This window comes from Leuciscus leuciscus (genome assembly GCF_965113295.1).
Source record: "Leuciscus leuciscus genome assembly, chromosome: 16".
Taxonomy (NCBI): Eukaryota; Metazoa; Chordata; class Actinopteri; order Cypriniformes; family Leuciscidae; genus Leuciscus; species Leuciscus leuciscus.
The window spans coordinates 28,401,371-28,426,580 of record NC_138740.1 but is presented as its reverse complement, the minus strand read 5'-3'; the positions used below and the strand labels follow the sequence as shown (position 1 = coordinate 28,426,580).

The following is a 25,210-nucleotide window of genomic DNA, read 5'->3' as shown; positions in this document are numbered from 1 at the left end:
TCGTCATCTCCAAAAAGCCAAGCCAATGTTATACACAGAGGAAGTTGTTTGCTCTTTAAATAACAGTTTCTCCATGTATGCTTTCTCTTTGCCAGCATACTCTCGTCTTGTTTGGCTTTTTTTTTTTAAACGTGTGATTCTCTGGAGGTTCAAAATTTAGTGTGCTCCATGTCAACCTTTCTCGCTCGTGACAACTAATATGTCACGTTACAATCATTTTGATGGCCAGGATTGTAAAAATTCCGTCATAGTATTAGCCTACCCGTCATTTTAATTTTAATTTTAATATTTTAATGATAATTTTCTGGTTTCTTTTCTGGTTTCATCATGAATTTTTGTCCAATAAATCGAAGTGTCAGCTTTCAATTCTGTCAATTTTATCACAAAATTCAAACAATAAATACCGTTGTGGTGCTCTTTAAAGGGATACTTCAGGATTTAGCATTAAGCTTTGTATTAGTAGAAAACATGTAGTATTTTCGAGTGTATTTACCGTGCTTTCCAGCCTCATATCCCCCTGAGACGAGAGATTTATGTATTTTTTGTCTGGAAAAAATCGTCATTTTGCGTCATCGGAGGATTTTTTGTCCAGAGGCTAAAGACTACAGCCAGTAGGAGGAGCTGTCCCGCATGTTCTCAACCCGCCCATAGAGGGTAGGATCTCACTCACAGAATGTACACATAGTATCAGCCGTCTGTCTTTGGAAGCTAAGCTAGCAGCCTCTTGTTCTGTGGAGAAAGCTGAGTAGTAGGAGAAAGCTGAGTAGTAGGGGTTACCATTCTCTTTTTCCCGGACATGTCCGGCCAAAATGTCCGGGATTCGGCTTTTGGTTTCTGCAGTCACCATTCATTGTTTACATGCACACCTTTTGTTTCAATCTAACTGAATTCATTCCGATTGGTGAATCTGAATGTAGTGTTTACATGAACGCTAAACAAGTGATCGGTTGATGTGCGTCTTAACATTGCTAAGCACATTCCCGCTCCTCCGTGAGAGATACGAGGCCGGTGCGTCTCAGTAATGACGCCACCGGCCTCGCGCCGTTCTCCCGCAGCCCTCAGTCTCGTCCTGCTCGCCACAGTAAACATGATGAATGGCGACTGTAGAACGCAAAAGCCGAATCCCGGACATTTTGGGCGATCTCGAAATACCGGGCAAACTCGTCACGGAGTCTCACTAGTAGCCTAGCCTTCTTGTTTTCAACTGCGCTCTCTAACCCGGTAGGTGTGGCTTGGGAGTGTCCTCCTAGGGCAGCGAAGCAAGTGCATTCTGGGAGTTGTTGTCTTTCATCCACATAAGCCAAAAATACATTTTCTGGCTTTTCTCAGTCTAGAAAGCTCCAAATTCAAAAATAATTTCACATTTCTTCTACATAAATGACCTATTTTAAATACTCATTGATCTTTCCAGAGGTGAAGTATCCCTTTAATGTAGAGCGAGAGATAAGCACCCAAGTTCAAGCGGAGCGCGAGTGAACGCGATCATCCCTTCCTCGCTACGTTACAGAACGAAATAAACATGAATGAACATCAGAAAAATATGTTAAAATATACAATCCAACTTACCGAAATCCGTATCATGACTCTCATGTTATCGCTCAATCAGTGTTTCAGCCGCAGAAACAGCTTGTAAACAATGTTATTCGCCATTCGTTGACCATTACAGTATCTATCTTGATAATATCAGCAAGAGCTCACTCGCCACCAAGTGGACAGGGGTTAGAATTACAGTTACAATCATTTCACCCTCAGTGTAATCTGTCAAAATTACGGACGGCTTTCAGATTTTTCACTGCAAAAATATTCCGTCAATGATGGGACATTTTTGGTTAACGTGACCTCTGTTTCCACACCATACACACGTCAAAGTAACCAGAGCAACTTTTCTCTATTTACGCATATGACGAGACACACACAGGTGAGTGATGTAGCCTTCGCAATTTCCCGACAGGTCTAAAACATAAACACTTTAGGCTTACTATAGTGAATCAGGGTAAGACAAAAAACTTTTTGGAAGAAGGATTGATGATGTACTGACTTAAATAATATTATACATTTTGTTGATTTTGAACAAAATAAATTACACTGTACCTTTAATTGTTCAAATTTCAGTATAAAAATTTACAGTTTGAAAGCTGAGACTTTGTTTCGTATCAAAAGTACAAAGCTAATTGCGATTAGTGTATGGTAGGTGCGCTAGAAATAATGTTTAGTGAAGCTTTGACTCACACATCAACTGAAAACAGCATAGACATGTTTACCTGTTGAAGCTTATCCATGTTCTATGCACAAAACAGTCAAAATGCCCCACTGGAGAAGCGCTAATTAAACATCACCGTTTCGGTCAATGATTTCACCCCTCCAAAATCGTTTCAGCCAAAATAAATAAATAATAATTTCAACATTTTTCGGTTGCCAAAATTTCAGTGCGTCACTATTTTTGGCTACATTTTTGCAGAGCTCAACTTACTGCTTTGATGTTTGTGTTTAAGTATTGTCCCCTTCTGTTCTCTAAAGCATCATTTACACTGGTGGAGTTGTGTTGAGAGCCGTCCACCTGAGTCCTGCCACACAGCTGTTCCCACCTCTCCTGGGAAACATCCTGTCACACAGAAACACTGACACACAGCATGATGGCCATCAGGGACAAGCTAACCATATCCTTCACCTGACATGTAAGTGCTCTCTGTTCGTACAAAGAGTGTTTACAACAGCACAACCCTTCTTGACATGAAGGCTCAAATCAGAAGGAAAAATAGTAGAGAGAGATGTCATGTTAAAGAGAACATACTGTAGACACAGCCTAAACCATCAGCATGCAAGTTAAAGCCAAAATCACTATTAGGAATAAGACCTTGAGTTGAGACCTGACTAGGAGCAGCACCATGAAACAAGCCAAAAAAGTGAAATAAGCCAGTAAACAAAACAATGCAGTAGTTCTTTATGTAATTTAATGTTCTATCCTGACCTAATATTTTTAAGAAACCAAGAAAAATTGCAACTGAACTTCACAGCCAGCCAGCTTGACAACAGACACCAAGTATTTTATGGAAAAATCAGCTTTGACATGATAATAAGTCCTATTGTGTTTCTACAATAATGATCAAAAGACTGTTCTTTGGGATGTTGCATTCAAAATTCAATTTGAGATTTTTGCTAAAAAAAACAAATAATTTATTTTATTAAATTAAATAGCATAATATGTAAACATTATTTAAAATTATATTTACATTAATATAATCCCACATTAATATAATTTTTAGGCTATATTTAAATAAAAAATATTTTAAAATTGATTACCAACTGGAACTTAAACCTGAAAAAACTGACCGAATACGGGTAAAAGACCTCTTGAGCCAAAAGGCAAAAGCATGAGACCATCAGATGATGATATCTGCAAAAAAGAAAAGAAAAAAACTCCAGAAAGCAAGGTTCACATTCCCTCTGCATGACTTTATTACTGCATGCATGTGCCTTGGATCGGTAAACAGCAGGGGAGGGAGGAATAATATACATGGAAATTGAGAGGGACAAATACGATCTGGTGACTCGCCAGCATTCCTCGAAGTGCAATTCTTTGCTTAAGTAGATATAATAGAGAGATGTTAAAAACAGATGGCTAACTGCTGTGCTAATGCTTCAGTCCCTGATTCTTTTCCTTTTTCAGTAAGAGCAAGAAAGGAGATTTTGTTTACTCAGCAGCACCTATGTGGATGGGTTAATGTGGGTCAGAATCAAGGGTAAGATCCTGGGCCTCCTGCCCAATGTTGAACAGAGAGGAGAAATGTAAAAGAGGCACAAAACAAAGTTCTCTAGAGATGCATTTCAAGAGGACAGTGATATTACTTTGTATTACTTTTCAATACTTTGAAAGTAACTTATTTACAGCACTATTATCTACAGCATCTTTGTAAGTAAGCACAGAAGTCCACACCTAGGAGGGGTGTAAGCAGATTAGATCTGCATGATTAATTGTTAATTGTTGCAATCTCGATTCAAACACCAATGATCCTAAATGACATCGATTCAGCTTTGTCTGTTAAAACTTTGACAAGTACGAACTTTCAAATCAGCGTTGGCGCTGCCACTGAGCCAGAGAGAGCAGCTGTCCTGTATATATGAAACAGTTGTTTCAACCACTCAGTATCATTATTTCTGTCTTACAATAATTCAAATTATCACAGAAGTACTAGAATAAAAGTTTACATATAGGATATAAACACTTAGGCCTATGTGTACAGTAGTGATCAAAATCACAAAGTAATGTGAATCGCCTTTTGAAAGTAACTTCAAATATTGTATCAATTACATCGTTACACCAGTAGGTGGCGACAAGTGAATGTTAAAAATGTTATTTGTCATTTATTCATTAATTCAAAAGATTTGTTCAAAAACGCTGATTTAACCAGTAATGAATCAAACTAAGTGAAGTCTTTATGAGTAAGTAATTGAATCACTAATTCAAACTGATTTAAAAAATAATAATTAAAATGAATTAAATATATTTTTGAATAGACTCCAGTAATTATCATTTTGCCAGAACATAGTAAATTACATGTTATTTTGTTTAGTTGTCATTCAGAACCTTGGGAGACTTGTGATTCTCTATTTAAAAAAATAAATAAAATAAATAGTGATTCCATTTATTCAGAATCATGCAGCTTCTAAAGCAGACCATTACTAATAAATCAATAATGATATTAATAATAAAATGACAAACCAATCATTAATGTTATATGCACTATGTCATAGTTTTTAATGAATGTACATAGTTAAATTAGCTAGGCTATATATATTTATATACAATTTCCAACTTTTGCATATAAAAAAAAAATTTGAATTAACAAAAAAGTAAGAAAACTTTTAATATAAAATATTAGCTCTATGTAATATTTTGTATAAATTGTTTCTACCAAAAAAAAAAAAAATCTTATTTTTGAGCCCTCACACTATCGCATCCTTTCATTGCAGTGGCTTTGACACAGATAGGTAACACTCTAAAATCCAGTTGTGGGAATAATTTCCCTTGAAGCAACTTCAAGCAAAGTTTCTTGCTCAAGGGCACAATAGTAAAATCTTATGGCTCACTTCACCTCTTGCAGAAATCAAACCAACAGTTTGATTACAGGTTCTAAGCTTTAACCTCTCCACCACACCACCCTTGGTGTATGATGTAATGATGGAATCAAATAAATAAATGAATCACTGTCCGAAACTACAAAACCTCTTTATAACCACCAGATATGAAACATGTCGGTTTGACTGGATCACTGTATTATCAGCTGTGAGCAGTCTGTATCTGTCAGTAACCCACACCGCTCATGAGGAACATATTAGCATGTTGTCTACTGATCCTGAGTGGCAGAACAATTATATCACCTATCAAATCCATGCTCTCTCATTATAGCGCCGTTCAATCATAAATCTCAACAGCCCGCCACCCCCATCCTCTTCTAGCCAGAAAATTCCCCAGATTCTGTTATTTTCCCTGATGCAAGGCCTTTAAGGTACAGCCAGCCAGTGGAGATGAGTGTTCTTGGCAGCATCCACTGGCAGCGGTCCACAGGGAAAAACTCATCAGCCTGTGTCCGTGGTTTGGGATGCAGTGTTTTGCGGGGACAACAAGGTCTGAACTTCTCCAGGATGGGGTGAAAGATTTCTACCTCTGACACTGATCTGAAGGTTAGACTTCATAACCACGAACAGAACTCATTTTTTTGGACATTCGCAGAAACATAAATCTCAGATCCGAATCAATTATCTGGACCCGGAGCAGACTTAAGTCCTTCGGTACGGAGGCTTCTGCCGCTCCGTCATAATCCAGGGGAGTTATAATAAAACATAGCGCCCCTTCATGACCCTGAACACATCGTTGCAGAATTAATATCTCCATATGGCTCTGACCCCGTACCTATTATTCATTTTCTTCATATGAGAGGGGAAAACAGTCAGTTGGGAATTAAATTGAGTCCTTTTGAAGGCACATCCTCACTAATCTGCCCGAAACATCTTAATTATCTCTCTAAATCTAAATCCTCGGTGACCAAACAATGTGTCATCCCTCTATATCTGAATATATGCGTGCTTTCAAATCTGCCAATTTCCTTTTAATAAGATAACAGACCTTATCCTTCTGGGAGGAGGACAGTTTTAAGTATTTTTAAGCACTATTCTATAACAGAGTCCCAGTACGTCAACAGATTAAAAGGATATATTCCTTAAATCTGACTGAACATTCAAGCCATCACAGTTATCATCAAAATTTAACAGTAATTTAGCCAGGAATCAAAATTTGGGATTTTTAGCTATTGCAGAGGTCTTCAAATGGAGTTGCGCCAATATAAAAAAATTTAAAAATAAATTAAAAATAAACCAAAATGAATGCCACAGCTGAATTTATTCATCACAATATAATACAAAAATATTCATTTTTAGATTTGCTAAAGATGACATTTAACATTGTTAAATTCTTAGTATTCTATCAAGTAAATTAAATGTACAAATAGAGAAAAGATAGATACATTTAAAAAACAAAATATAATTTTAAAAAGTACTGCATTACATTTTAGTTTTACATTTTGCTGAATTTTGTAGCTTCATAAATGTAGCTTTAAATATTGCATTTTTGTTTGATGCACATTTTTACAAAATCAATAAATAAAATAAACACATACAGTCGTGCCCAGAATTAATCATACCCCTGGTAAATATGATCAAAAATGGCTGTAAAAAATAAATCTGCATCGTTTATCCTTTTGATCTTTCATTCAAAAAATTGGCAAAAATCTAACCTTTCATTGAAGTAAAAGAATTGAAAATGGGGGGGAAATCACATTATGAAATAAATGTTTTTCTCCAAAACACGTTGGCCACAATTATTCATACCCCTAGAATTTTTTATGAATAAAATATCTCTGAAGTATATTCCCATTAATATTTACCTTTTTTAGCACATCAGGGTGACTAGGAACATGAAATTGTCCAGCTATGACTTTTTGTTTCACAGGAGTTTAAATATGAGGAAGCACAAAGGCCAAATTCCCTGAATCATCCACAATGAATAAAACCAAAGAAAATAGTTCTGATGTGCAGCAAACGATTGTTGAGCATCACAACATAGAAAGTGGATGTAAGAAAATAGCTAACGAATTGAAAATCCCCATTTTGACCATCAGGGCAATAATTAAGAAGTTCCAATCAACTAAAGATGTTACGAATCTGCCAGGAAGAGGACGTGTGTCTATATTGTCTTAATGGACGGTGAGGATGAAAGTTTGAGTGGCCAAAGACTCTCCAAGGATCACAGATGGAGAATTGCAGAGATTAGTTAAGTCTTGGGGTCAGAAAGCCTATTAAAAAAAAAAATCAAACAACCCCTACATCCCCACATGTTGTTTGGGAGGGTTTCAAGAAAAATGCTCCTCGCTCATCCAAGAACAAACTCCAGCATATTCAGTTGTCAGACATGACTGGAACTTCAAACGGCACAGGGTTCTGTGGTCAGATGAAACTAAAAAAATAGCTTTTTGGCAGCAAACACACTAGATGGGTTTGGTGAACACAAGGATAAAAAGTACCCCATGTGTACAATTTAATATACCATTGGATCTTTAATGTTGTGGGCCTATTTTTCTGCTGGAGGTCCTGGACTTCTTATTCAGACATGGCATTGTGAATTCTATCAAATATCAACAGATAAAAAATCTAAACCTGACGCCTTCTGCTAGAAATCGTATAATGGGCCGTGGTTGGATCTTCCATCAGGACAACGATCCAAAACAAACATCAAAATCAACACAAAAATGTGTTTGGGAGCACAAAATGAAGCTTCTGCCATGACCGTCCCAGTTCCCTGACCTGATGATGGGGTGAACTGAAGAGAAGAAGCACCAACATGGATCTGGGGATCTGGAGAGATTCTGTATGGAGGAATGGTCTCTGATCTCTGGTCAGGTGTTCTCCAAACTCATCAGGCATTATAGGAGAAGACTCAGAGCAGTTATCTTGGCATAAGGAGGTTGCAAAAAGGTATTCAATAAAAGGGTATGAATAATTGTGGCCAACGTGTTTTGGAGAAAAACATTTATTTTATAATGTGATTTCCCCCCCACTTTCAATTCTTTTACTTAAATGAAAGGTTAGGATTTTGCCAATTTTTTGAATGAAAGATCAAAAGGATAAACGATGCAGATTTATTTTTTACAGCCATTTTTGATCATATTTACCAGGGGTATGATTAATTCTGGGCACGACTGTACATGCATACATCATTTACTTAAATTAAATGTGCTTTATATTACAGTTTTAAAATGTGCAATTAAAATTTATAATAAAACAATACAATTATTTTAATATTTAATTTAAATGTACAAAAAAGAAAGAAAATTAAACATCAAATATGGACAGATAAATGTAAAAAAAAAATGTGTTGTAATTTTTCAAAGTAGTACATTACATTTTATTTTTACATACATACATCATTTACTTAAATTAAAATGTGCATTATAAATACAGTATTAAAATGTACAATTAAAATTTATATTAAAACACTTTGTATTACACAAAATTATATTAGTTTAAAATAAAAGTACTTAAAAATGGTAAAGCAATGTTTAGACAAAAGGTTATTTTGTCATTCAACATCGTTGTCTGATAAATGGCATAGAATAGTACACAAGTACTGTACTCAAATTGGGACAATAGTGGTGTGTTGTTATATTTCATTGCTGTTTGTTGACAAACTGGTCACGGAGCTGGTGCCCATGGGCCCAGTCACCCAACCTAGCATGAAAACAAACCATAGAAAGAGAGTGTCAATTAGCAGATGCATCTGGTGAACAGTGCCGGCTATAAACCCGTCGAGCAAATCAGAAACGATGTCCGCTGCCAATAAAGTCCAGATCGATAGGCCGAGAGCTGATGAATAATCTGGATGCTGAATACAAACAGACAAACAACTGGGGCAGATGACAGTGACAGAGGCTGGATGGTACAAAGATAAAAGAGAAAAACTACATGAAAGTAACCTTTGTAGGTCAATTACCTCCATCCCTCACATGCAGCGGTGAAAATTGGCAAGTGTAGGCACTAGGCACTCTGGGTAAGAGTGGTTCAAGTTCGTAGAGGAGTCACATGCACATCGACAAAGGCTCAGTGTGAAGTTCACTCAGAGAGTGATGGCCATTTAGTAATTTAATGGGTTTTACCCAGCAGACAGTCTCAGCAGGAAAAGCTCATACTGTTACTTTTGCAGCTATATTCAACAAACACTAAAGACCAGTCATTAGAGAGTCACATGACACTAAAAACCAGATGGAACAAACAAAACAAACCCACATAGTGACGATTCATGTTGTGCTTGCTAATTTCCTGTACTCTTGCCAGCGATCATGCACACTCGCACAGTAAATTCAGGCCGTGTTCATCTCACACATGATGTAGTTTTGCCCTGGGCGCTGTGTATGCGTCCTAACAAATGTCATTCGGATCAATAAAAATCTTCCATAAAAACGATATACTTAGATGGATGCACCCGAGTTTATGCCTATGTGTGCATTACTGTGTGTGCGTTTGAGTGTGGGGATGTCTGCATATATGGTGTCCAACCATGCACTTAAAGATGAACAGGGCGTATAATGCAGGGAAAAAATGGATTTTGCATTCAAGGCATGTGTGCAGGTAAAACAGTCTAATCAAGTGAAAAAAGAATTGAAAGAGGAGAGAGGGGGTGGGGAAATATTATTTTGGGGATTATATTGTGTGTAGAAATAAATGTTTAATACATTAAATATATATTCAACAACAATTCTATTGTTCATATTTTTTTAATATTTTTAAATATTTTATTTTAAGCCTGGCATTTGAAATAATAGTCAGAAAAAAATTTTTTTTTAAAGGAAAAATGTATTGAAACTTTAGAAAAAAGAAAAAGGAAAAAAAAGTCCAAAATAAATGTGCATCTGTGTTTTTGTTTAGTATTATATTTGACCAACATGCTTTTATGGCTGATATAGGATTAAATAGGAGAACATGGAGAGGGGGAGAAAACGTAGCAAAAATATGCAATTTGTTGCAGTTGCTGATATTTTAAAAATAAAGATGACATTCTGATAGCTTGTCATGAAAGTCAATGAGATCTTTCTAACAGAAAAGCAGAGAACGGCATATAAATATCAGTTGTCAGTCACTCATCTCTCAAAAATTGGCTTAGTTTGATGTATTTAAATGCTTAATTTTATGATCAAAGCTCTGTAGTTTTTATTGTGTGGGCAAAACATATGATTGAGAGATGTACAAATAAACATTCCTCAAAAGTATATCATATTTCATGCTCACATTTTAACTAGCCTTACACCTTTAACTAGGTTACACCGTGTTACACTGTACACAGATTACATAACTTTTCCACCACGGCACAACCGCAGGCACCATACTGATATCGGCTCCCTGATGCCCGAAAATGTTAGTCCAACATACACACACACACACACACACACACACACATTTAAAAGTGAAAAATGCGAGCAAGCATAGATTTTTCAGCAGCGTGCTGATCATGCTGATAAATTAGAGGCCTTGGAAATTTGTGCATCAAATATGATACAGCAGGCTTTATAGGATTCAATGAATACAATAATACATCATTTAAAAAAATCAATTTATTCCTGCAACAGTACATCCCACACTCTTCTCTTTTCCTCTCTCTCTGTCTGACATTAGTGTTGAGACAAGGTGGAGCTTCTTCAATTATTTACCAACAGGAGTCTGTGAAAGAGGTGTCAGCCAATCAGAGGCCAAAGTCAAGAGTCCGGCCAATGGGAAAGGATCACGTGTATCATCAACACTGCACTGCCTTATGTGGACAAACTGAATATTCTGTCATAAGACTATGAGTGGCGAGTCATGCTGTAGATCAAGAGCGTGTGCAACAGATGGTCTGGGTCCAGACACAGGACAATGGGATGCAGGGTTTGGGAGGCGGGGGAGGGGCCAGGCTCAACTGTATTAAATGACATACTTTAAGGCTTAAAAGAAGACAGAGGAGATGAAAGGCAAAAACAGGGTGGAGAGTGCTATTAATAATCTACAAGCTTCTACTGCTCAAAATTGCTAATTATATTGCAACCACAAAACACAGACGAACAAGTCACTTGAGCAGATGTTAGTTGTAAACACTTTGTATCCTTATGTTACGACTGAGCCTGGGTTCTCCCAAGGTTTTTTTTCTCCATTAGGTCACCTGATGGAGTTTTAGGACACCATTAGGTCACTTGATGGAGTTTTTCGGTTCCTTGCCACTGTTGCCTTTGGCTTGCTCAGTTGGGGATATTTTGGGGATATTTAATTTAATTTTATCAATCAATAAATTCCTCTTGAAATAAACTTTGTTGTATTATTTAAATTTAATACTGTGAAGCTGCTTTGATACAATCTGTATTGTGAAAAGCGCTATACAAATAAACTTGACTTGACTTGACTTGACTTATGTCTGTTACAATAAACAGGTTTAGAGTGGTCTACTCAGTATGCAAATACAACTTATTAATTCAGATGGCACTTCTGAAACTTACCAGTACTGTATGAAGAAACTTTTGGGTATAATATGTCACAGTTTACTTTATTTTGCTATCCTCACTTACATATATATATATATACATATACAGCAATGTTACTATGGATAAAAGCATAAATATACATAAATATTACTGTGATCCAGTTCTGATATCGTAGTAAGGGAAATGGGTCTAAATTCTCAATATTCTCCTGTTTTGTATCCAGACTGTCTTGGGATCTTTAAAATTCCTGTTGTCACGAACTACCGATTATTTCCATCTACATTATACAAGGATTGTGTAACCAGACTAAAGCTCAAACTCATTTCTTTGTGTGGTTTGTGGAGGGTTTTATGCTGTATGTTTCTCACTGAGTTAGTGTAAAAAAAAAACGTAAACCCGTCAAGAGTTTTGTGCATTATGGAAGAGAGACTGCCACATCAAGTCAGGGCGTTGCTCTTTCCCTTCACAGAATATGCAGTGCTTGTATGTGTGTGAGTGAGTGAATGAATGAGAATGTGAGTGAGAGGTTCATTCATCTAAAATTGCTTTATGTGTAGTTATTTCAAAAGCATAAATGGCTTAGGAGCCATAAAACATCTAGAAAGTATTTTTGCAGGCGAATAACTACAATTATACTGCACTGTGCTTTCACATGCTACAATATGCCAGAATACTCATACTGAATGCAAATACATATCGGAAATTCTGCAGCTTCTAACCTTCATTAAAAAAGGTTAAATCCATATGACATACTGATAAAATACCCAGGCTCTTAAAATCTTGACGCTACAGGCATGTGATTTCTTTTCACAAACATAAAAGCGACAGATCTGGGATCAGTATATCACAAAGATATCATGTGCTGAGAGAGGCAGGTCTTAAAATCACAAAAATGTGGACCAATGATCCACAGTCAGTCAGTCATATATCAACAGGTCCCCAACAGTGTGTAATGACTGAGCATCAATCCTGCCCTGCCTCAAATTGATGAGGTCTGTCAGAGAAAGCCAGTGTATATTCTCCGCTTTATGGTGGAGCTAAATCAAGATGAAGAATACAACAGACAGTCAGTCACCTGCTCTAAGCCCATGTAATGAACAAGAGATTATTGGAACAGGGGCCAAAACATTTGTGCCGCCTACTCAGTCAGAGACAATTAGCAGAGGGGCTGAGAAATGAAATAAAGCTGATATGCAGCCTTAAATTCAATTTAATGAACAAAATACAGTGAATAAGATCATTGAGGAAAGGCTCGATCCCTCCCTTCCTCCATTCTCTGATTACCTTGTTTTTCCTTCATTGGGAGAATGGGAGGGAATCTCTTATCCTGGGTTTCTACTTGTGCATAAGAAACTGTCAGAAAAAGTCGTGGATTTTTGATGCCAGATTTAGGTTATTATTCAAAGAAACAAACCCGAGCAAGCTTCTTGCAAGGAACGGCTCCAGATTTCTGCCCCGTTCTCATACCTATACATCCTTCACACACCCTTAGGCAAAGGTTTTTTTTTTTTTTTTTTACCATGTGACACATTAGAATAGAATTTCTTGCTGCAAACATATACCAAGTCAAGTCAAGTCAAGTTTATTTGTATAGCGCTTTTCACAATACAGATTGCATCAAAGCAGCTTCACAGTATTAAATTAAAATAATACAACAAAGTTTGTTTCAAGAGGAATTTATTGATTGATAAAATTAAATTAAATATCCCCAAAATATCCCCAACTGAGCAAGCCAAAGGCAACAGTGGCAAGGAACCGAAAAACTCCATCAAGTGACCTAATGGTGTCCTAAAACTCCATCAGGTGCCTTAATGGAGAAAAAAAAACCTTGGGAGAACCCAGGCTCAGTCGGGGGCCAGTTCTCCTCTGGCATTGGATAGAGGCCGGATTGTAGTTTGAACTGTAGGATTATATGAATGCCTGGCTGAAGAGATGCGACTTTAATCTAGTTTTAAACTGGGAGAGCGAGTCTGAGCAACGAACAGTATCAGGAAGACTATTCCAGAGTTTTGGAGCCAAATGTGAAAATGCTCTCCCTCCTTTGGTGGTTCTGGATATCCTAGGTATGACCAAAAGCCTTGAATTTAGTGATCTCAAAGAGCGCGATGGATTATAGGGCGATAGAAGATCCGTTAAATAGACTGGAGCTAAGCCGTTTAGGGCTTTATAAGTCAGTAGCAATACCTTGTAATTAATACGGAACTTTATAGGTAACCAATGCAGTGATGATAAAATCGGTGTTATATGATCATATTTTCTTGATCTCGTAAGAACTCTAGCGGCGGCATTTTGGACTAACTGTAGCTTGTTTATTGAGGATGCAGGACAACCAGCTAATAAAGCATTACAGTAATCCAGTCTCGAGGTCATGAATGCATGAACTAACTTTTCTGCATCAGAAACTGATAGCATATTACGTAGCTTAGCAATGTTTCTAAGGTGGAAAAAGGCTGTTTTTGTAACATAAGAAATATGATTTTCAAAAGACAGGTTGCAATCGAGTATAACACCCAGGTCTTTTACTGTAGAGGATAAAGTAACAGGACATCCTATGATGTTAAAGTTGTATTGTGCGAGGTTTTGTGGGCGGTTTTTTGAACCGATAAGTATTACCTCTGTCTTGTCTGGATTTAATAAAAGAAAATTACGCGTCATCCAATCTTTTATATCTTTAACACACTCTGTCAATTTGGAAAATGTAGCGTTTTCATCCGGCCGTGATGAAATATATATTTGAGTGTCATCAGCATAACAATGGAAACTAATTCCATGTTTCCTTATAATATTTCCAAGTGGCATCATATATATTGAAAATAACAGAGGGCCTAATACAGATCCCTGCGGCACTCCATAGTTTACTGGAGTTATGATCGATTTTTCTCCATTTAAATAGACAAAATGGTAGCGGTCAGATAGGTATGATTTGAACCAGCTTAGTGCTTGTCCTTGAACACCAGTATAATTTTGTAGTCGATCTAAGAGTATTGTGTGATCTATAGTATCGAACGCAGCACTAAGATCAAGTAAAACTAGTATTGAGATACAGCCTTGGTCAGAAGCTAAAAGTAAATCATTTGTGATTTTAACGAGCGCAGTTTCAGTGCTATGATGCGGTCTGAATCCAGACTGAAACTTTTCATAGATATCATTTTGTTGCAAGAAAGAGCCCAGTTGAGCGGACACCACTTTTTCTAATATTTTAGACATAAATGGAAGATTTGAAATGGGTCTATAATTTGCTAGATTATTATGATCTAATTGTGGTTTCTTAATGAGAGGTTTTATAACTGCCAGTTTAAATGTTCTTGGAACATGACCTAAAGATAAAGACGAGTTAATAATATTGAGGAGAGGCTCTTCCACTACAGATAACACTTCTTTCAGTAGTTTAGTTGGTATAGGATCTAATAAACATGTTGTTGTTTTAGATGAAGTGATAAGTTTATTTAACTCTTTTTGTTCTATAGTTGTAAAGCACTGTAATTGTTCTTTCGGGGTGATAATTGAAGCTGAATTGTAAGGCGCGATTGAAGATTGAACGTTTATAATTGTGGTTCTGATGCTTTCTATTTTCTCAGTGAAGAAGTTCATGAAATCATTACTACTGAACTGTAACGGGATATTTTGTTCGGGTGACGTCTGTTTATTTGTTAGTCTAGCCACGGTGTTAAATAGAAACCTTGGATTGTTTTGGTTGTTTTCTATTAGTTTGCGGAGGTGCTCAGCCCTGGCAGCTTTTAGGGCCTTTTTATAACGTGACATACTGTCTTTCCACGCGATTCTAAAGACCTCTAAATTAGTTTGTTTCCATTTACGCTCTAAAATACGGGTTTCTCTCTTTAAAACATGCGTAGTATTGTTATACCATGGTGCTTTATTTTTCTCTCTGACCTTTTTTAATTTAATAGGTGCAACCACATCCAATGTTCTAGAGAGAATGGTGCTCATAGTGCTAGTTAGTTCTTCTAGTTCATCTGTTTGTTTGGGTTCAGGCAGCAGCTGAGACAGATTAGATAAGCAATTTGAGAAATTATCTATGGTGGATGGGAGGATTGTTCTGCCTGGTTGATAACGCGACGCCGCATGACATATTACAGCAGTACGTAATATGCAAGTTACCATGTAGTGATCAGTGACTTCATCACTTTGTGGAATGATATCTATATCGGTTGGATCGGTTCCGTGTGATATAATTAAATCGAGTGTATGATTAAGACGATGAGTTGGTCCGGTGACGTTTTGCTTGACCCCAAATGAATTTAATAAATCTGTAAACGCAGCTCCTAACGCATCATTTGGATTATCTACGTGTATGTTAAAATCTCCAACAATTAATGCTTTATCGACATTGACTAATAGGTCTGAGAGAAAATCTGCAAACTCTTTTAGGAAATCAGCGTAAGGCCCTGGCGGTCTATATACGGTAGCCAAGGCTAGAGATAATAGGGATGTTTTTCTAACATCTAAGAGCGTAACATTTAGTACAAGTACTTCAAATGAAATAAACTTATAACCCGTTTTCTGAGTAACATTTAGAATATCTTTATAAATGGTTGCAACACCTCCGCCACGGCCAATCAGACGGGGCTCATGCTTATAACAGTATCCAGGAGGAGTAGACTCATTAATACCGAAATAATCATTTGGTTTAAGCCAGGTTTCAGTAAGGCAAAGTACATCGAAGCTATTATCTGTGACTATTTCATTTACAATAACTGCCTTAGGTGTGAGTGATCTAATGTTTAGAAGACCTAGCTTTAGAAATAGTTTTTGTTTACTAATAGCAACATTTTCTGTTTTAATAACAATTAGATTTTTCCTAGATCCTGCATTAGATTTATTATTTGATCTCACTAAACGAGGAATAGACACGGTTTCTATGCAATGTTCTACACTAGTATTTATATCAGTTGAATTGGTGCAGCAGAGACTATGATTTGGACTTTTGGTTACTAGTCAAAGGGTATTTAACATTTTGGAGATGTTATCTGACAGAAGATCCGCTCCGAATCTGCTTGGGTGTAAGCCATCAGCACGGAAAAGCCTAGGACGCTCCCAAAACAGATTCCAATTATTTACAAAGAGCAGTTTCTGCTCATTGCACCATGACATTAACCATTCATTTAGCGCAAATAATCTGCTGAACTTTTCATGCCCTAGTCGGTACGTGGGAAGCGGTCCTGACACAATGATCGTTGTTTCAGGCGATGTGCTGCGTACCGTATCGATTAGATTCCTGAAGTCTTTCTTCAGAATCTCCGTCTGGCGCAGCCTGATGTCGTTCACTCCCGCGTGCAGGACCACAGTTCCGACGCGCTCGTCACCGTTCAGGATCTCGGGAACGCGAGCAGCGATTTCAGAAACACGAGCACCAGGGAAGCAGTGACTTTGCACCTTACTTGTACCTAACGTAGCGTGTACGTGCCGAACGATGGAATCGCCGATGATCACAGCATCGCGTTCTGTTTCGCGTAGAGGGGAGAAGCGGTTTTGTGTCGATAACTCGAAAACCGGGAGGGTCGGAGAAAGTCTTGGTCTAAACCTGACTCGCGTCTTCCGCTGCGGAACCACCCAGGCTTCGTGGTGGCGTGTTGGAGCCGGAGTGAACGAGACCATGGCTGATTGCGACCGATGCTGAGGAACGCACGGAGTAGACGCGGTCGGAGTCAGCGGGTTAGTAACGTTAAACACTGATTTGTGTGCGTCGGCGCGTGATGTTTCAAGAGCCAAACACCGGTCTCTCAGCTCGGCCTGTCTCAATAAAAGGTTGTGGATCTGTTTCTCAACAGCTTCCAGCTCAGACTGCAGTGCGTGAAGCTCAAATGTGTCCTCACCTGCACCAAGCGGTAGACTACTTACATCTGATATATTCGCCATTTTAACAGATGGACAGTGAGTTAGCAACGAAGCTACCAGTGATGCTATCAATATTAATACTAATTTATATTATAAGTTTGTTTGTAAATGAGTGTGGAGAAGACGCGTTCAGCCGTGATCCACGGACGTAACCTTTAAGAGTATGCAGCGTTGGATCACTAATAGGCTTGAGACGCGTCTGCTCAACAGTCCGCGTTGTAACTATGAGGTTTTTTAGTGGTAGGGGTGTAGAGTAGACGCACGATAGGCGAAAAAAAAGTGTTTGTTTATAAGTGAGTGTGGAGAAGACGCGTTCAGCCGTGATCCACGGACGTAACTTTTAAGAGTATGCAGCGTTGGATCACTAATAGGCTTGAGACGCGTCTGCTCAACAGTCCGCGTTGTAACAATGAGGTTTGAGCAGTAGTGCTTCTCAGTGAGGAAGAGTAGAAAATGTTCGTTGTAAGCGGGTTTAAAGAGAAAAATCAAGAATTATAAATCAAATCGATAGAGCTCCAAAAACAACAACGCATTCAGACGCAACGCATGATAATGACAGGACAAGACATTATTCACCGTGTTTGTTGAGTGTTTCTTATTCACCTGAGCTTTTATGAACTCAAAGGCGCGAGAGAAAATAAATAAATAAAAATAGCTGAGCGCAAGGGTGGCGCGTTAACAGGCTAGCGAATTACTAGCGTGTTATGCGTCAGGGTTGGGTAAGCTGTATTTAGTAGTAATATAAACAACTAGAAATTGTAGTAAATGATGGTTCAAAACAAGGAAATACGAGGCTAAGACGGAGCTTACAGCTCCGAAGCAAACACACTCACAGCAGGCAGCGAGAAAAATCAAGAATTATAAATCAAATCGATAGAGCTCCAAAAACAACAACGCATTCAGACGCGACGCATGATAATAACAGGACAAGACATTACTCACCGTGTTTGTCTCAATCGTGCATATACCAGGCCTCTGTTCACATTTCATTCCCAGCACACAGACACCACACAGCTAGATAAATAATAGTGTTCACACAAATAGCTAGCCTATATTATATTAAATTACTTATTTTCTAAATAATAAAATCTTCTTCAGAATGTCGTTGCCATAAATTCACCATCAAAACATTCTCTGACAATATTTCATGGATGGCATATTGGTGCCTGTATATTTTACAGCTTATAACTGTATATTTTGGTGTGGTACAGTGGCTAAGTTTGCATGTTTTCCCTTTGTTTGCATGGGTTTCCTCCGGGTGCTCCGGTTTTCCTCCGTTTTGTGTGTGTGTGTGTTTGTGTTTGTGTATGTGTGTGTATGTGTGTCCCAAGTCATGTAATGGGAAGGGTTGGGGAAAGACGTGGCAAGCAACCTACCCCAGAAAAATCATTGGCAAGAAAATTCATGGCTAGATATGGCCATAGAATCACCAAGAATCAGATACGACTGAAATGGTAACTGATAGATAGATAGATAGATAGATAGATAGATAGATAGAAAAGTATATATTATTAAGTAATATCATTTTAATACCAAGCAACTCGAACAATGAAAAGCATAGCTTTTACTTGCAAAAACATAAGCTACATTTTTACAGCATTTTACAGTAAAATTACACATGCGTTAAACCATAAACAATACAAGGTAACTAATAAACAGCTTTTTACTGTAGCATTTTTTTATTTATTTTTAACTTACACATTTTTTTACAATGTACTGTTAAGTCATCATATTGTCATTACAGTTTATTTTGACTTGGCAAAGTATACAGTGTCACCTCACACCACCTCCTTTTTTTCCTCTCATTTGCATAAAGTTCAGCATTTTAAACTTTTTGATGCACTCTCTCACTGCATGCACCACTCTGCTGTCAATACCACGATGCCCCAAACGAACCTTCTGCTCAGCTACCGTGAGTAAACTGAACACGCTCACTGAGCTCTGCTAAGCACAAGTGGACAGGTACGGTTAGAGGCACTGGTTATGAATCTTCTCGCTTGGCTCTAACTGAGATTACAAAGCAGCGTTTGACTGTCAGCTGGTAAACACTGTCTTAATCATCTTTCGGTGTCAGGACAAAGGCAAGAGGCAACCTCCTCTAAGTTTGAGCCATGGCAGCTTGCATAAGAGTCACAACAGCATTAAAATTCAATCAGCTCGACTAACAGGTGCTCTTATATGCGGTCACCCTTGAAGCAGGAGATGAGGAAAGATCATTGATCATATGGGCTATCATAGCAGCACAGTGAACAAACACTGAAGGCCATGCGGATAGACCAACCAATCATGAGATGCCAAAGGGCATCACACGCATTCAATATAGTCTATAAAGATGTGCGGACAGGTCACCTAGAGCATGTACAATCCATCCTCATCACTGAATCTGTAGACGCAGAGAGAGAGAGATGGAGACAGCTCAGACATCTGGACATACATGAAGAGAAATAATGATGTCAGTCCAACTCGAGTGATTCCTCTATCGACCTCATAGGACCAGAAACATCATGGATATAAACTAGAGGTATATATACTCGTGTCACGATTCGGTTTGATACAAGATACTGATCTCACCATTACGATACTCTCACTTACTTTGAACAAAGCCAAAATAGAGTTAAAATGGAACTTTATATATAGTGCTATTAAAGCAAAAAGTACTATTAAAATTCTAAATTTGGCATTACATCAAATTTTGCACAGGATAAAATAGTGACACCAGAATAGAAATGTTAATTTTAAAGATAAGAATTATGTTAGATGCATATCCCTGAATGCAAACATTAAAGAAGTTTTAAACATCTTATTTTATTAAATAACAGGGCTGCAAAATTAATCAAATTTCAAATCGAATCATTCAAAGGCGCAATAACAAAAATAAATCCACTTAAATTATTCTGTGTGCTTAAGATGTTTCTTTATAACATTATAATAGAATGAATATTTTACTTTGGTTTGGTTTCTTCAAATAAATATATGGATATTTGACATTTGAGGCTTAATGCTATAGAAAAGCAATACGTTTTTTAGGAAGAGTGTTTTCAGCTTATTTATTTTGATAGCATTATACCATTGTTTGAAGGGACTGTATGCCATATTGTTATATTTAAACATCATTCAATGTAAATTCTGATAATTGTAATTAATAATCCCAATTACAATTTCAAGGTAATAATCAACATCTACGATTTTTGTCATAATCGTGCAGCCCAATTAAATAATGTATTTTTTTTTTACATTTATTAACAATAATTTTTCATAAATTACCATATTTACCATATTTGACCATAGGCTATTTGATGCACCATTACCATTTCTAATGCTAAATTAAATCTGTCTAAACTTTCATTTTGGGTGAACTACGCAGGAAAGATGACGCACACAGTGACAGTGACAAATGTAGTCTACATCCGAATCGCATTAACACTACACACACGTCAATCTATATAACATACTTTTTAATGATCACAAAGCAAGTACTTACTCAAAAAAAGTACCCACTTAAAGAGTATTCAGTTTCAGATGGAGCCACTGTGTTACTTTTTCCATGAGTTTTATCAAGTAGCATTGTAACATGCAAACTGAAAATTATTATTTTAGTGTTTGCATCTGAAAACTTAAAGAAACAACAAAATAAACCAAGAAAGAAAAAGAAGAACAAAACGGATAATGTTCAGGGTTCATTTACAAAGGTCAACAGAGTCTGAGGAAATCCTCACTGTAACTAAAAAAATATGTTTTTCCTTCTGCTAGAAAAATGAGAGATAACAGAGAGGCAAACTGTGCTGAATTTATCTGCACCTACTGTAGCAAAAACCCAGTCGAATTGCTCTCCGTTCTGGCTGCTTATATAGTTTGTGTCTTCACTCAGGCTATGTCTGCATTACATGAGAACAAGAGCATCAAGACAAGCGGAAGGTCATGTTCAGCCTGGGGAGAGGCCCGTCCATTTACTCATGCAGATCAATATGATTAACTGGGAGGAAGCAGCCTTCCCCCACTGCCAGCTTCTGTTTAAGAAAGGCACCGTGGAAAGAATTTATACCCTGCTGTTCAACTGTGCCAGTTTTCCCCCGGCGAAGGGAAACAATGACACAGAAAGGAGGCAAACTGTTCATGTTCAGTTTCTCTCTCTCTTGGCACACACAACTCTACAGAGATTCGCAAACATGGGAATATGGAAGAGTCAAACAGGAAAGTATCAGTGGAATGGAGTTCCTAGTCATATGCCAACTTTGAAATATGCTCCGCTCGGGATCTCCACTGTCAGATGCTTCCATGTTTTGTGTAATTTAGTTAAAAATATAATCACTTGTAATAATGAAATCTTTTGAGGTTCCACGCTGGTGGAAGCCTTCAGAGAAACTAAGTCTTAAGACTTTTTGAAGATGCCTCAAAGTGTACTAAAGGAACTTCGATATGCCAGTGCATCAAAGCCTTTTCCTTGTAATGATGGCAAATGTTTAGTTTCTTGAATAAACTAATAGATTCCTCAGAGAACTGCTCTTTTAAAAGTGTGCCTAGAGGTTCTCCAGAGGGTTTCACCACACCAGTGTCTGTGGCATGTGAAAACTAGTGATCTTGACACAAACAGTATGTTTTTTGGGGACAACTTTTGACAGAATGCAATCTATAATGAATAGCTGGATTCAGCACCATGGACAGCGCATACCTGAACTCATAACAATACATGTGAGGTCCAACATGCAGGATTACTTCCTATTAATTATGATTACAGTTCTGTTATAGTTAGTATGTTAAGGGCCAGGCAAAATCAGCTCTTCTTTTGAATGACAACTATAGACCTGCAAGGAAAATGCTTCTGCACTGAAACCTGCGTATGACAGCAAGTATTATTGATACAAAATCGACAAGTGCAAGTGACAAGCCACTTCTAATCATTTAACTACATCTAATCCATACACACTGATCAATAACATCAACATTTGTACAGGCCTTCCTGGCTAACACATCTCAATAAAAGCCAGCATTTATCATTCTGGTCCTTAAAGGGACACTTTCAGCTACTTGTCTTGCATTAATAATCAATCAATAGTAGTTGCAGTCTGTTTCCCTGTGGTCTAATGACTGGTCAGAAGCTGGTGATCTCAACACAATTATGATATCTGTGGCCATGTGTGCATATTGAGGAAAGAAAGAAAAATAGCTCACGCATAATGCATCCATAAACCAACAACAACAGCATAATTGAATCAACAATTTAATTTAACATAATATTTAATCACATATGCAAGGGATATTTAATCTAATTCACTTAAACATTACACTAAATATTAATAAAATAAAATAAATATACCTTACCTTAACTGCCTCTGCGTGCGTGACCCGGTCGAACACTTTGTCGTTAACTTTCATTATCTGGTCTCCTATTCTCAAACCCTCCTTTTCTGCCAGTGAACCCGGTTCCACCAGTGACACATAGATCCCAACTCCATGCTCGGAACCTCCACGGATGCTAAATCCCAAACCCTCGTTGCTCTTGTGACGCTTGAGGATCACCTGTCGGATCTCTCCAGGGGGCTCCGGTAAGAAATTTCTGCCCAGTAAAGGAATAAGAGTCGCTGTCCCATCGCTGCTGGTGCTGATACTGTCAGGAGATCCGCGCAGAGCGGCTAGAGGCGTGGAAGCAGGCGAGAAATGAGCCCCGTGTGTTGGACTGGAATTAGCAGCCTCGTGGGAGCCCTCTGGGTCACCATTGCGCGCAAGAACATCAGATTTCAAGTAGAGCCCCTCTGATGTGTACTGATCGAACAGAAGCTGATCCGAGCGCGGGATGACCAGCCGCAGCATGGGCAGGAGCTGGCGCTTGCTCGGGACGTTCAGTATAACCTTAAGCGTCTGGACCAGATCGTACACATTGCGCTTGGAGTGGTACACGTTGAGGCAGTGGATGAACTGCTCTCTCTCGAGGTCGCTGAGCAGCAGGTTGAGAGCGTTGTGAAGCTTCTTCACGTTGGCGGACAGAGAACGCGCGCTGGAAGCCACGGAGTTGCCCGAGGAAGAGTTGAGCGACAGGCGCTCCAGGTCTGTGCTCATCCTCGCGCCCTTTGCCTGGATCACAGAGCCACGCGGAAGCGGAGGGGTCCGGCGAGCATTGCAGTAGCACCGGAGCCGAGTCTACAGGAGCCTGTGGAGCGGCGCATGGCACTGCGATGCCTTGATGTTCACGGTCATACTCAATATTATATCAAACGAGTCACACAGGACCTACAAAACCAAACACATAAATCTAATTAGCGGAAGAAAAAAAAAAGTTTGGAATTGTAATAAACACTTTCAATTTTAAATGCTACTATCTACATTTAAATTTTAAGGCCTATGTAAAAAAAATAAAAATAATAATTTTACTCTAAAATATTGAAAAAGTTAATACAACGTAGGCTATATTATGACTGAACTTAGTTACATATTACATTTATGAGGAAAATGAAATAAAATCTGTTTTGTTCTCAGATATGTACATTGGAGTGTTTTACATTACATGTTGTGTTATTTAGTTAGCTAATGTTTGCTGCATTCATTTAATGTCACGTGTTACCTGGAAGCACTGTGATCTGTCATTGTTACTATTAATCACAGTTGCTGGAGAGATCCTTTTTTTTATAACAACTTGTGGCATTCAAAAGTAGGCTACCCGGTATATAGGCTACAGTTATTTTACAATGGCAAACAGATTAAATAACTCACGATAGTCTATTTTGGAATATTAATAGCCTTACTGAATGAAATAAAGACATACAGTCTACTATAATGAATTTAAAAATATGGTCATCAAAATTCATTCCCATCATCACTACATTTCACATTTATAAAAAAAAATATGAAATTCAGATTTCACGGTAAAAACAGAACTGTAAAGTAAAATTTAAAAAGCCGTATATTCGAGCGCAAAGTGCACCTTCCCAATAACGGTGGCAGAAAGCTGCGCGCTCCGGTGCGTCTTGTGCTCGTGAAAAGGGGTCAAGTGGCCAGTGCGTCTTCTCCAATATCTCTGTCGTCAACAGCGAATCCCTCATGAAGGAGTTCAGGATCTTTGCCCAGAAATCCAAAGCTTTACAACGACCACAATCATGCGAATGCGTTCCCGTTGATTAGTTTTTAAAGTAGAGCACCGGATCAGCGTTCAGTTCTAATCCACTCGTCCCTGTATTTGGAGGATATGACACCCAAACTAAAATGCAGAGTTGTTTTCCTTTGGCACGCTCAAATCAAAAAGTTGAAACGCGCTTTAGTCCCTTGGAAAGTGCGCTGGATTAATTCCACAGACAAATAAATCAAACAGGTTGGAAAGTTATTTGTTGCGTTAGTGCGCAAAGAAAGAAAGTAAAACGGCACGGACTCGACTGTGTCTCCGTCTAGCCTTCAGCTGTCGGAGGGGATCGACTGAACTGGCTCGCTTCAACGAGTCCCTACACAGGAAATGACGCAGCTTATGTGGTGCGCGTAAGTTGCTTAGTAACCAACAACACACGAGTCATGCCCATGGTCATGCCGGGTGCGCGCAGGACTTGCAAATGACCGCTTATTTTAAGAGCAGTGTCATAGACCTTATTCAGAGCAGCGCCATGACAAGTATGAAAGCGAGGCTGTGAGGAATAGACTTACCGTGTTTTCAATGGCATCCGCTGTAAAAAATAAAATAAAATAAATAAATAAAAAAGTATAATTTCCACAGCTCATACTGTCTGTTTTTTTGTTTTGTATTTTTGTCTACTGAAATACCTTGGAAAGATATTTTTGCAATGTTTCGTCAGCAGGAAAATCCCAAAACACATTAAATA

The 25,210-nt window shown here is 38.1% G+C and overlaps 1 protein-coding gene across 4 annotated transcripts in view; it reads right to left on the bottom strand.

The window, feature by feature from the left end:
- whrna (whirlin a) overlaps window positions 1-24,829 on the bottom strand; it is a 125,005-nt gene extending 100,176 nt beyond the window's left edge. For 2 of the 4 annotated variants that reach the window (XM_082140228.1, XM_082140229.1), the window contains exon 1: window positions 22,731-24,829. In XM_082140228.1, the coding sequence (XP_081996354.1) occupies window positions 22,731-23,465 (735 nt within the window). In that variant the 5' untranslated portion in view covers window positions 23,466-24,829. The remainder of the gene's footprint in view (window positions 1-22,730) is intronic. The other 2 variants (XM_082140226.1, XM_082140227.1) reach the window with 2 other exon arrangements.
- Between the last annotated feature and the right edge of the window lie 381 nt (window positions 24,830-25,210).